Below are 14,695 nucleotides of genomic sequence, written 5' to 3' on the forward strand. Positions count from 1 at the left end.
ACCCTGGCTTTATTTGAAAAATATGATTCCCAATGCACACAATCTTTCCAGGATACTGAGTGCCCTGGTTACAGTGTTTGCTTCCTTTTTAAATGTGAGAAATACTTTGCCATCTAAAGTATAAGTATGTTTTTTACACATTTGCTTTTTAATCCATTGTCAAATTATTTCAAATTTCTTAAATAATACAATTTTATTGGCTTTAAATGGGCTATCTGCCCCCCTGCTTTCAAAGATATTGCATCTGCATCAGCTGTCAAAAAGCTAATATCGGTAGACCATTTGGCAAGTTTGTGCTCAGTGTTTCAATGCGGCAACTCATACACTTTGGTGTTTTATTGACCCACTGCAATCAGGGCCTTTAGACTTTCAACAAATGTCAACCCTGCCACCCCCTCACCTTGACCCACATTCCATCACTCAAGACATTCCTGCTTTTCTTTAAAGATTTTATTCTTGTGCAACTGTGTGTGCCTGCAATTTCACCTGTGAAGAAACCACACCTTGAAATCTTTTTTCTGCATGGTCCCAGTGAAAAAAATAGATCCTAACAAGAAGTCATCTTGCTCATTCTTTATTACTTTATAAAACAAAGTGCAGTTGAAGATGAACAGAACTTTTTTTTTTTTTTTTTACTTGCAAATAAACCAAGAAAAAGCCTAAATAACTTATCATACATATTTAACAGGTGGTGTTTACATGAAAAAAAAATTCTATACAGTTGCCATTATGAAGGCAATAAAATAGCCAGGTTTCTTCCTGATAGAGGTAGATAAACATAGAAATGGGAGGGAACATACAATAACTGACAGAGTAAAGACACGTGGAGTCAAAACAGAGTGAGATTCTAGTATGAATACACTCCACAACTCCAGACTTCAACCATACAAGCTATGCATGAACATGAATCCAATATAGTTTATCTTTCCAGTCTGAACATCAACAAATGCAAACTTTAGTCTATAAAAACGTAATCATCTGCAAATTACATTCAACCCCTTATTTTTCACAACCTTTGGATCCAGCCCAAAATATTTCAAGAAGTGTATGCCAAGAACAAAAAGGTAGAATGTGTGAGGATCTTCTAGGGTTTCTTTTTCAAGGCAAACAATGCTTTTAACTGATTATCTACATCCAACATACAGTATATGAAACTGCTTCATATTAAGACTTAAGAACTAAATGACTTTAACACAATGTAAAGTCACAACACTGAGAACGTTCTTTTGCATTGACCATGCATGTTTCCAAACGGGGAAAAATCCAGAATCTCCTCAGAGACATTGAAGTCTTTGCAGTCAGTCACAAGTGTTACAGTCCTCAAACCAGCAGGGTCCTAAACCAATATCTAGCTATGAAACCGGTGTGGTTTTTTTTAGTCCCAGACCTTCACAACCTCTTGAGTCGTTTCAGTCTGGCTTTCAACTGTTCTTGTCGTTCTAGAAGTTTCTCTGTCTTCTGCATCAGTCTCCGGTTCTCTGTTTCCAGATTTCTGATACTTTCTTTAGCCCGCTTTAAAATTACCACCTTAGACGCCTTGTCGTTTTTGGACAGTTCGGGGACGTTGTCACGTAGCCTAAGGAAGCAGTTCTTTAACTCGTTGCGCCTTTGCCTCTCCATCACATTGTGTGACCTCCGTCTCTCTTCTTCGTCCTCTGTGTCCACCCCCTGTCGGGAGGCCAGACTGCGAGAGCGTCCGGTACTCTGCGTGCTTCGGTGGGAGTCTCCAGACCCTCGAGAGCGTTTGAGAGGGGGTGCAGAACAAGGGGAGGGAGGGGGCGGAGGAGAGGCGGGCCTTGGGGCGGCATAGTTGTGCTGTTGTTGGATTTCAAAGTGACAGCGCTTGAGAGCACGCTGCTGCTCACGCCTGCTGTCCTCCAACTGCTGCTGGTGTTGAGAGCGAGTCAGTGTGCTCGACCGCCGGACGGTCACAACATCAATCTCCTCCTCTGTGGAACACAAACAGTTAAAACTATGTTAAAGAAATCTTAAAATGGTTTAAATTGGTTACAAGAAAAAACACTTTCCATCATAACATAAAAAAATGTATGCGAGTAAAAAGACTCACCAGAATCGCTTGTGGATGATTCTTCTACAGTGGACAGTGAGCCATAATCAGATGTGGACTCGATCTGCTCCTGGATGTCCAGCGGTAAGTCCTCGCTCTCCAGAGCCTGACAGGCGAGCGCCACACTGTGGCAGTCCAGCATAGAGCCGGCGATCTCGGCAAAAATCTCAGTGTCAATATTGGAGAGCAAGGGGCTCGTGGAGAGCACAGCTGAGAGTTTATCCTCGTTTGGTTTGTCTGTTTGCCACAGACAGTCCTCCGAGAGCGGATCCAAATCCGCTGCTGTAGCGCTGCCGGTAAAGTTCCAGTCCAGCTTGAGAAAGTCGCTGTCCTCCATTAAAAGTTCAGATACTAACTCCAACTGATCCACCGTAGATAACCTCTTTGCGAGCCCGGCTTTCATCGGAGGGGATTGGGGCGGCGTGGGGATGGACTGCAGGTCCTTCATGAGACTCGAGCAGAACTCATCATCAAACAGCAGCGGCTCGGAGTCGCAGAACCAATCGTGGGATGGAGAACAAGCCTGCAACATCTTCGCGGAACCTGTCAAAAAACGCACGAGAAACGAATCCTTTATTATGAGAAAACGTGTGAATCCAAAAGTAAAAGTCCAATCTTGCTTTCAGCTTGCGAGTAAAAAGCGGCTCGTTTCTAAACGGCCTGCGAAGTGTTGCCCTTATGCACTGCCGATTGTAAAGTTGCCCGGCTCGCGCGTTCTTTTTTATTCATGTTTACTATGTGGCTCCGCCCAAATGGGCGGGGCTGTGCGACTAGAGCAGTGATGTCACAGAACAGCTGAAAAGGTCCCGCACGAGAGCTGTTCTGTTCCACGCCAAATTTCTCACATTTAAAAAAAAAGTAAAATCTTACATTTGACTTTTTGAATGCTAATAACCCAAACTGAGCTAAAACATGTTTATTTTATAAAGAATTTCCACTTCATGTATGCAACTATTTTGCCTGACAATGTCATCGACACTACTAGCGTTAATATATTCAAAAGCTTATTTTCTATATTTCTATGGCATTGATTAAAGTGATTTTACCCACACGCGTTTCCAAGTTTTGCCATGATAAAAACAGACTTAAAAACCAATGTTTCGTATTTGCAGGAATTATCAAACTGTTAAAAATTGTATTATTTAAAAAGAATTAAGCTGATACTTGTGTATACATACCGAGTTTTATACAGTTTATGATATATAGACACTGCACAAGATAATTGAAGTTTGAGACAGTCAACTTTCCAACACGCTTTAACTAATTTCTCCACGAGGAATGCACTGCAAAAGTAAGCGAGAGGTTCACGTAACGCTAGCAATATCATATGGAGGAAGCCGGTAGACACACCACATGCACGAAAGAACAAAAATAAAAAAAGTAACGTCTCACCTTTTTTTACAAACACTATGGCGAATAAAATCGACGGAAACCGCCTGGCAATCTAAAATAACTGTTTATAAAATGGTTTTAAAAAACGCTGAAAACCCGCAGATCCTCTTTTCTGCATGTCAGTGGCCACGCAACAGAAACTCACACAGTGTGAGGGTGTGGCGACGGATACGATGTACTGCCTTTAATTCCTCCGCTTAGAAAACTCGCGCCAAATATAATTCGACAAATGTTGAATGAAAACACTTATTGTAATTATGACTTATTATAGTCTGTAGCTTTATATGCAATAAAAACCATCACGGAAAACCGGCTGAATAGCCGTGGAGGAATTAAGGGAATATAGGAGGGATCTAGAGTCCTCGCGGAGCGCTCGTACTCAATGAACCGTACAATACCAAGAAAAAGAAGGGGGTTGTAACTCTCACACACGTGTGTTCACAAATGCCGGTTCTGGTTTGCTAAAGTGATAGTGTCTACAAAAAAAAGAAAAAGATTAAAAAAAGGAGAACGAAAGCTGCGATCACGTTGTGCTGTGGTCTGTTTTGGCGGGTAATGTATGTAAACAAGGACATACTGTTCTCAAACAGACACTCCTTATATACACAATTACAACAGATCTCGCGCGACTTAAGGGATAAAAATATTAACTTTGGAGGTACTGTAAGGCATGTGAGGAAGATATAGGCGTTGGTTACATAACAAAAGAATCGCATCCGACTCAACACGTGCAGGGTAACCCCCTCTTCTCAGGTGGGAATGATTTATGAGTATCCCGTGAATTCAGCATATGGGCGGAATCCTGCATTCCTTACAACTGCTGACCTCAGAATGCAACAACGAGAGAGAAAATAGAGTTCTCGCAAGTTAATTGTACAATTTGATTTACTTCTTTTTCTCTACTTCTTCTTAAACTTGTTTAAACTGCATTTATTATACATAATTAGTATGTAAGCAGTTTTCATATTATCGTATTAAAGAGACAATGTAGGAGTTTTGCACTTTAAAAAACTAATTTATTAGACTATTCTAGTGCAACTTGATTTTCAGGGCATTCCAAAACACCTACGATCTTTTAAGCAGTATTTAATGAAATTATCAAATTAGGCTAAGGTAGCCTAAATAGATATATAAAGGCCTACCCAACAATATATGTTGAAAAATTTTATGCAGCAATTTTGATTGACTTTGAATGTATTGATAATTCAGAATACACAACACAACACATTAGGTAAATGAGCTCATAAGTAAATCACACTGCTTAAATGGAAAGAACTGCATATTTTTTGAATGTCCTAAAATGTTGCCACCTAGAGGCCACTGAATGAGGCTAGTGCACCAAGACCTAGTGAACTCCAAACACATGTACAGCATTACGACATCGCTCAGTTCACTTCTCAGCTGCCAGCCCCGGATCTAACCTCTGTGTATGAACCAGGCCTTTAGTGTATCTTTCACACTTTGAGCCAGAATGCTTTAAAAAAAAAAAATTGTGCCATTTTCCTGTGGATTCTTGGTAGAGCATTGCATTAGCAATTCAAAAGGTTGTGGGTTTGATTCCCAGGGAACACTGGTACAGGTTAAAATGTATACCCTGAATGCACTGTAAGTCACTTTGGATAAAAGTGTCTGCTCAATGCATAAATGTAATATTTGTATACTCACTAATGAAATGACATGAATATTGCACAATGGACAAGGACTGGAGAGCAGTGCTCAGTAATTGTATAATTAGTATTAAGTTAATGCACATGACACGCAACAGCCAGATCAGTTGTCTATACACTAAATTCATACTGCTACCTTATCCCAACCTACATTACACAAAGTTTTTATTTTATTTGATTAATGTTTAACTTTACACTGTAATCCGTCATGTCAGATTTGTCTGGGATAGACCTTCTAGAGAAATCTTATCGTATGACCGGTTTGTGGTGGTAATGTGGTTGTTAAACTCAATGGGAGGCATTTTGAAGTCCAAGACTGTTTAAATGTCTTACATCACTCATTCATATTGCTAGCTATCTCTAAAACAGCTTCTATATGTTGTCCAGCTACATGTTTTAGATGTGGAATTTAAATGGCTTTCATTCAACAAAGAATCCCATTGTTTTGTAGATTGCCTCATCAGCACTGCTTAAAAAAATGTTGCAATTTTAAAGCCACACTTCCAATGAGGTTTTATTTTTTCTCTTATCAAGACTGTATAAAAAGAGAACCTGTCTAGACAGACATTCAAAGATAAGCATAAGGTTTGCAAAGACCACGTCCACACACTGTCATCTTGTTAACAAGCAAAGTTTACTTTCCCTTATATTTTATTTTCTTCTTTATGGCAGCTTGAAACTTCTTATAATCAATTTAGTGACGTGACGTGACATACAGCCAAGTATGGTGACCCATACTCAGAATTCGTGCTCTGCATTTAACCCATCCAAAGTGCTCACACACAGCAGTGAACACACACACACCGTGAACACACACCCAGAGCAGTGGGCAGCCATTTATGCTGCGGTGCCCGGGGAGCAGTTAGGGGTTCGGTGCCTTGCTCAAGGGTACCTTAATCGTGGTATTGCTTGCCCGAAACTCGAGCCCACAACCTTAGGGTTATGAGTCAAACTTCCCCATAAGAGTCAATTAAAAATGCACAAATTAAAATGTTTTACTTTTTAAAAAAATACACTCATGAAATGTAGTGAGCTCAAATAAATGAATCATCAATTGATGACAGATAACTGCACACTTTTGCTTTTGTGAATGAAAGAATGACACAGTATAAAAGCAAAAAAAATCATTTTTTAATTGACAATGTTTTTGCTTTATTTCTTTTTGTTAGTGCATTTAAAATATGATCCTTCATGGCTTTTAGTGAAAGAAGATTGGAAACTCTATCCATCTTGATTGTGTCACTAACTAAAGTATTTAAAGCAAATTTAATTATTATTTAAGCAAAATAAAAGCAAAATAAAAGCAAAATAAAAGCAAAAAAGCATAAAAGCAAAATTTATTATTATTTTTATAAATTTTAAAACAAGTTTGACCTATTTGTGCCAATTTGGAACTGGTTTTAAAATAGCATCCTGAATTGGGAATAGAATAGCCTACTATTCTTAATATTTTTGGCAGAACAAGGGTAGCCTATAAGTAGGGCTGGACGATTATGGCCTAAAAACAAAACCTCGATTAATTGAACATTTTACCTCGATTACGATTAATGAACGATTTTTTTTTTGTTTCTGTTTTGTTTTTTTGCCCTCATAGTTCACTGACAAGGTTTGTACTGTAAATATGATTGACTATCAGCAGTTATTTTATCTATGTTCGTAACATTTCTTACTAAGGTTGGGTATCATTTGAATTTTATCGATTCCGATTCTGCTCATCGATTCCGATTCTTATCGATGCCTAGTTTCAATAAAAAATCCAATATAAAAAAAGTCAAATATTTAGATGTCAAACATTTTTACAAAGCATTCTGTTGCAGCTGAATAACATGAGCAAAAATCAGCAGCCTACAAAACACTGCAAGAGGAATTTTGCCTGTGATTAAAAAAATACCATAGCAAAAACAACTAGATTAATATAAATTTCAAATATTAAAGTGTTAAAGACAAGTAAACAGTCAGTAATAAGATAGGAACAAACAAATCAATTAGCAATATCATAAATAAATACAACTAAACAAAATTTCAGGTACAGAAACTGTAATTAAAAGTTTAAAAATACTGCATAGTTTTCTTTTTATAAATAAAATAAAGATTAATCAATCAAGTTAAGTTATTAAATATATTCAGTTAAGATCAGTGAATGATTTTCTTTTGTTCTTTGATTAACATTAATGACAGGCAGCGCGTTTATTAGGCTGTTGTCTCTTAAAGCGAAAATACTGCACGTGTGTTTTCTTTCTCATCTGTTTATGTTCACGTAAGACAAAAACGGCTGCGTTTATGATGATATACTGATGTAGTTTTCTGTATCGTAGTTTCGACTCGGAACAACCTTTTCTACAGTTAAAATACACAAAACATGGACACAAACCGGGAACCCGCAGCGCGACTGCTGCTCTCTGTGCACGCGCTTGTGCTTCATGTGCACTGCACTCAAACATGTTATAATAAGTTTTGAGATTCTAAGCTACTTTAGTGATAAATCACAGGACAGCGCTGACAACTAGTTTCCGTGTTCCTCTGTGCAGGCGATCTTCACATCTACTGTTTATATGAGTGTTCGTGCCACAATGCAGCTGCGCGAACATGGTAGCTCGATATAATAATACACATCCGATCATCTAATCGCTTGAATGTCCAAATTCAAGCGATTACATCACTATGTGCGCCATCACTATGTGTTGAACCGGCGTTCACCTCCATGTTTTGCTCTTATGCCACTGACTGGACGGGGCAGAGTCATGTGGCTACACACGCGCTAGTATGCTTTTAACGGGGAAGTGTTAACAGGATTACAAAAACCGAAATAACCGACATGGGAAAATTACGTCGGTTAGAGGTTATGAATTTCGGTTTTGATTACTTTTCGATTAATCGTCCAGCCCTACCTATAAGCCATTCCGACTTCAGCTATTCTTGCTTCTTGTGAATTTTACCTCAGAATAGCTTGACTCAGGATGGGCAGAAGCTTTTCGAGCCCAGTTACAAGATGTTGAAAGTGGTGTTTAAAATGGCATATTGTGGTTTTACTATTCCCGCTGATACTATTGTCATCTTCAGCAAGGGCAGGAAGAGAAACAAGATAACAAGAAACACCACCTAACACTATTCTCTGCAGGCAATCAAGCGTTGCAACACAAGCAGCCACAACTTTCCTTAGAAGCGCGTGGTGTGTGTGTGTGTGTGGGGGGGGGGGGGTTCTGAACTGTGAAAATGCTGCTCCTCAGGGGTCCTAGAGAACATCATGCAAGAGAACATGATGCTCTGGCATATCTGGAGTCACAGACTGTAACTGATAGCTCACTGGAAAAAAACAATTCACCAGAAGCAGATAGAATCATCTTCCTGTGAGACTGTTACTGACTTACCTTCATCCTTCTTTCTTAAGGAAACTAAGGAAATAAGAGTATGTCAGTCATGTCACCATCTGGGTCAGAAAGCAGGGTATAAGTACTTTTTACTTTCTTTCAGCCCATTGATGCATGATGAAAAATGATCATAAATTTTACCATAAGACTGTATCCAAATATGCGCTTTACTATACATTTCAAATACATCACCATTAATTAATGCATGCAGGCATGATTAACTGCAGGTAACAATAAGCAATAATTCGTTTTTAGTCGTTTTTAGCCAAGTAGGTTTATATCTATTTTTCTTTGCCGTTTTCCATTGCATTAATGCATGGAACATAAACATAAATATATATATAAAAATAGATATAGACATGCAAATTTCTGTAAGTTTAAATCAACAGTTTATTTATTTGTCTTGGTTTATATTTATATATTTATATTTATGCATTTGAAAAATGGTTTTTTATTTATTTATTTATTTATTTATTTTTTAATCCAAAGTCACTTACTTTGCTTTCTAAGGTGTAGACATTTCATCAGGTCATGCTTTCCCTGGTTAATGTTATTTACAAAACAAAAATGCTATACTGAACATGCTTTCGTATATGTAGAAAGAACATTAACCAAGATTACTAAATGCTGTAAAACTGTTCTTTATTCATAGCTAATGTTAACTATTATATAAACTTAATATCTATACTATAAAACCAATTTTTAATATTTTGAGGTCACAGATTGATTTTATCTCAGATGTTAATATAGTGCTATCAATAAGATGTAAACTTATTTAAACTAAGAAAATTATACAAGAGGTTGTGTCCAATAAGTGGCCTCTCTTTACTGTTACACTCCGAGTACACATGACAGGTTTCACTTCTGCTTTTGATGCTCTGTCGAACTGACCACATACCACCAACAGTTAGCCTTTACTGGGCCCCTCAAGTGGGGAGGAATCAGTCAGTAAAACAGCTATGAACGTTACTTTTGCAATTCATTTTTTTTTGACATATTTGAATTGACATTTTCCTTCCTCTTGGAGACTTTGTACTCAAAATGATGTTATGTAAAGTGAACAGGTATAGGTAAAACTACAAATCAGTGTGAATTTGCTGTTTTAAAGTAACAGTGTTGCTTTTAAAATAAATTAAAAAAGAAAACTCTGAAAATATTATACATAAAGTTTTTGAACAGTAAGAGTTTTTAATGTTTTTTTAAAAGAAGTCTCATCAGCTCACCAAGCCTGCATTTGATTAAATGTTTTTTTTTTTTTTTTTTGAGAAGCAAATTAGAATATTAGAATTATTTCTGAAGGATCATGTGACACTGGAGACTGGAATAATGATGCTGAAAAATCAGCTTTGAAATCACATTTACAAATATATTATAATAGAAAGCAGTTATTTTAAATAGTAAAAATATTGTATTTTAGATAAAATAAATGCAGGCTTGGTGCAGGAGAGAATTCTAAAAAAAAAAAAAAAAAAAAAAAAAAATACTGTTATATACTGGTAATGTCTCTGAATATATAAATTAATTTAAAATTAAAAGAAATATATTAAAAAATGTTGAAAATTGCTCGTGGAAAAAACACATTGGATATTATGGCTAGTTGTGTAGCTATAATATAGGCGGATAACTACAAATATAATTAAAATATTGATCTTATTAAAAATGTATAAACATTTTTTGTAGAATTTATTTTCTTCCATTTTATTGACCACAACACAAAATTGTACATTTAAAAGCCTGACCATGTAGAAAAATATGGAGTTGCGTAACAAAGTTTTATATTATATATCAAATCATTTACCCTAAATATGAACAATATTGTCTTAGCAACCACAAGTCATCACACCCAGCCAAATATGATGTGGAAAAAAGAAATGAAATAAACGTAGAATCTCACAGAAATAAATCGGACATCACAATCAATCATTGATTTGTTTGGAAACACATGAGCGTCAGCAGGAGCGGTTTCTTGTGCAAACATTTAGAATGCAAAATGTCACACACTCACATTCACATCCATCCAGTAAGAAGACGAACAGAAGAACAGAAGGAGCTCAGTTCTGAATGCAAAACAGATGCACACACACACATCACCATAAGAAACATCTGTTTTTTTAGCAGCGAGTCTCCGCATCTGAAAGTGTACTAATGCGAGCCCTGAAACTATGTCCCAATCCGACAGTCCAAACCAAGGTCACCCCGGCTGGAGCCATTCCCACATTAATTCCCTGACAATTATAACATTCTTTCAAGGTTTATCCACATAACCTGACCATTTGTCATTAAAGATATCAAACAGTACAGATGTCCTATCGTGACCAAAAGGACCAGCAAAGCAGTAAAACTGAGCCTCACATGGCTCCCACGTGAGGGGAACGTACAGGGGATGATCTGTTTTTCAGTCTCTTCCTTGAACTTAACTCCAGTATGTTTTCTAGGAACTTGGGACATAAAGCTAGACTGTGTGGAGTGGTGCAGCAAAAGATAATATGCAGCGGGAGGGAATTCGATTTAAAGCCGAGTGAAATAAGAGAGGGAGAATGAGAGAGGGCATCACCATAGTACCTCCAAATTTAGACTATACTCAGAAAGAGTACCACAGAGTACAACCGACACTGCGAAGCCACAGCAGATGCCAGAGAGGTCCTGTATCAGCAGAACATTGCAAAGCACATCCGTTCCTCCTGGCCATGTAGGGCAAAGAGTTGGCACACATGCCCCTATAGCAGTTGGTGACCACAACTGACCCGCAACCTCCATTCATCGTGGGCTCCCGAAGCGACTTCTCAAGAACAATGTCTCACTGTCCACTGTCTCTATGGTAAACTTGGTGTTGTTCCAAATACCTGATTCTTAAAATCACAAGACTGCTCATGCTACATTCAATGTAAAGAAATGGAAAGGAACAGTTCACATTTCTGTCATCATTTTGTGGAACACAATGATATTTTATAGCATTCCAAGCTGCGCTTTAAAACACTTTCTTGAGATACAAATGTCAAATGAAGTCTTAAAATGTAATGAAATTAAGTGAGATTGTACTTATAAGATTCTGTGACAATCTGTCATCAAAGTATAAAAACTTCCCTTTGAATACATTTTTCTTAAACCTGTTTGGAGATATTTATTCTTATTTAATTTTAAGCTCACTTCATTTTGATAAATTTGACAGAAAACGTTTATATTTCAGTACATGTTGACCATTTGCGTTCCCTTCAAATTATTCCTTAATTTTTTTTTCTAAACAATATAGTCTTACAGACATATTTTTGCACATTTTTTTTAACAAACATGTCACATTAACAATTATACTGAATGTTTGCATGACTTACTCAAAAATTTAAATGGTTAAAATTACAATATACCTGTGCATAGCACCAAATTGCAATCTGGTAAAAAAAAAAAAAAATCCATAATTGACAGTCAGCATGGATTTGCATTAATTTGACAAATTTGACATTGATCATGTGACTCTTTGTACAGATGGTCAGATGCTCTTGCTTCCAACAAAGCACAAGACGTTCTTCAAGATGTTGCTGTCAGACACTACATTTTTTTCATGCATTGGACATTTTTAATATTTTAGACTAGTTTGCTTCCATAACATGTCTTTTCTCAGACTAATGGAAAGAAAACATCCAAATACACATTTAAATGTCTATTTTATTATACTTTGTTTATTTGCTACACTTTATCTATGTAGAAAACCTTGTGCATCTCACAGTGCATAAATAAATAAAATACAATGAAACTGAGTTTATCCATTGCACTAGAAATGTATGCAAATTGGTGCATATTTAATCATAGAATGCTTCATTGTGCATATTTAATCATAACATTTTAGAAACCTTGTAATACAAAACAATATTCTCGGATTAAACACCTTGATAAGTTTGGTGGGATCTGTACCCTCACCTGTGGTGTCTTGCCAAAACGTAAAATATAAAAAAAATACAAAATCTGAATTTTCACTCAAGCTGTTATGCTAATAATATAATACACAATAAAAAAATCTGTATTAAATTAGGAAAGAATGCAAAATTATGGAAGCTTGTATCCACCGCAGAATAAAAATTTACGGTACTTGTGACTTCAAAACTCACAATTTTGACTTTTCCTCACAATTCTGAGTTTATATCTCACATTTATTTCTTGCAATTCTGACTTTTTTCAGAAATGCACAAAATCCTGAGAAGAAAAGTCTGAATAAAAAAATGTCACAATTACCTTTTTATTTTTTATTCTATGGCGGAAGCAATTCATCCTCATTAGTAACTTTTAGACCTTACATTTGGGGGATCATAAAGACTCTATTCTGTTCTTATTTGTTTTGTAATTTCATAATGTAGGTTTCATGATCCCCACTTATCAACTCAACAGACACCCTCAGTTGGGTTTAAATCAATATTGCTCAAAAAAAGATGGATGGGCATTTGAAACAAATGCAGGTTGTGTGTTTGACAGTGAATGATGGAGCTGTAGTAACAGATGTCCCAGCAGCCGAGGCATGCTAAGACTCGTCAGGAGTAACTGCTCAGTAACTTCTGTCCTATGCGCATAACTAATCTCTGGCCTGTTGTCTCTTCTAGTCCTCTATGTAAAGACTAAATGTCTCCTCAACACCCCGGGAGGTAGGCTACATGAACGATCAATGAGCTATGCATTGAGCATCAGGCATTAGCATAAGCCATGGCTGCATAAGCTGTGAAGTTTCTCTCTTTGTATCAGTCTCTAATGATCTGCATGTCAAAGCTTGGCTGAATAATATGGGAGAGATTAGCTGCAGAATACAGCAAAGCAAAAAGTCATGCAACGCTCTAAATGCAGTTTGATTTTTCCTTCTGCTCCATTATTATTGATGGTGATGCTATGCTGAGGTTGTTTCATGGATTGACATATGGCCAGGATATAGTGCACACTCAGCAATTATCGCTATCTCTGTCCGCCTGATTAATTCATTATTCATAGGGATTAGGACCCATGTAGCTTTTCCAAATGCTTTTGCTCAACATGCACATACATTTTTCAAAGCAAATGGTAACTAGCAAATATTATATATATATATATTAAAACAACCATGTAGGAAACCTTGTGCATTTCACAATGCAAAAATAAAATGAAATAAAACTGTGGATTTTTTTTAAATACAAGATTTTAATAATAATAAAGAAATATAAATAGTATATTTGGTGTAAAATAAAACCAGGGTATGTTCTTTAAAAACCCGTAAAGGTTTAAGTGTACTATTAAGAGTCCAAGTCTGATGTACAAAAACGAGTATATTGGAAATCAATATCACATCTTCAGAATAAAAGGGTCAAATCATTTTAATAACAATAAACATTTGAAACCCTAATCCTCCGAAATCTAAATCCTCAACAGGGTCCTTTTGTTCTTTCTATCATCTGTTCCTCTTTTTTCCTTTTTCTTTCCTTCCCTCCCATGTTTCACAACGGTCCAGATATCAGACTCATCAGACAGTGAATTATAGTGTTGCACAGAACATCTAATATTAGAGTTCGTCTCGGTTTTGCAGAGTTTGCAAACTGTCAAGCCTTTCCCATGTTGCACAAAATGTTCAGATCTTCCCTATTTCTTAATTTGCGGAAAAACTCTCCCACAGATAGTCTGGCATCAAATGCAGCTAAGCAATAACACACATAAGCGCAGAATTCTGTTATTCTGAACAATCAAATTTGTGCAACTGAACTAACTGTTACATACTAACATACTGTTACTATTTTTGCAATGTAGGCTATAATACGCCCATGTAAACTTTTATAGCTTTCTGTATGCATGGAACAGATTCCATGGAAATGCAATACAGTATACACAACCCGCTCTGGTTGGACTGCATATTAAGTCACTGAAAATGATAATCTAGGTTAACGTGTCACTATAAAACCTTGCTTTTCTGTTAAATAATAATGAGATGCTAAAATCAGCACACTAAAATTAGTAGCTACACATACTGCACTGTGTTTGGTATCCCACAATGCAATGCCCTCAAATTGACTTTTAATTTACTGCATGATAAATAAACTGGGAGTCATATATTAAATGTGATTTTCAACATCTTAATTCCATAAGAAATAAACTTGATACCACTTGCTAAATAAAGCGTGCAAACTCATATAGTCACGTGACAATATAGCATATAATTGTTAGAAAATCATTCACATAATGCCTTACTAAAGCAGACT

The 14,695-nt window shown here is 36.5% G+C and overlaps 1 protein-coding gene across 1 annotated transcript; it reads right to left on the reverse strand.

Annotated features, from left to right (window-relative positions):
- Window positions 1–558: 558 nt before the first annotated feature.
- LOC132151568 (transcriptional regulator Myc-2-like) lies at window positions 559–3,745 on the reverse strand. Its single transcript, XM_059559768.1, has 3 exons — window positions 3,461–3,745; window positions 2,069–2,611; window positions 559–1,949 (listed from the first exon to the last, which is right to left on the reverse strand). The coding sequence occupies exons 2-3, from the start codon at window positions 2,598–2,600 to the stop codon at window positions 1,390–1,392; spliced, it is 1,092 nt and encodes a 363-aa protein (XP_059415751.1). The 5' UTR covers window positions 2,601–2,611; window positions 3,461–3,745; the 3' UTR covers window positions 559–1,389.
- Between the last annotated feature and the right edge of the window lie 10,950 nt (window positions 3,746–14,695).

This window comes from Carassius carassius, chromosome 10 (assembly GCF_963082965.1).
Source record: "Carassius carassius chromosome 10, fCarCar2.1, whole genome shotgun sequence".
NCBI classification, from domain to species: domain Eukaryota; kingdom Metazoa; phylum Chordata; class Actinopteri; order Cypriniformes; family Cyprinidae; genus Carassius; species Carassius carassius.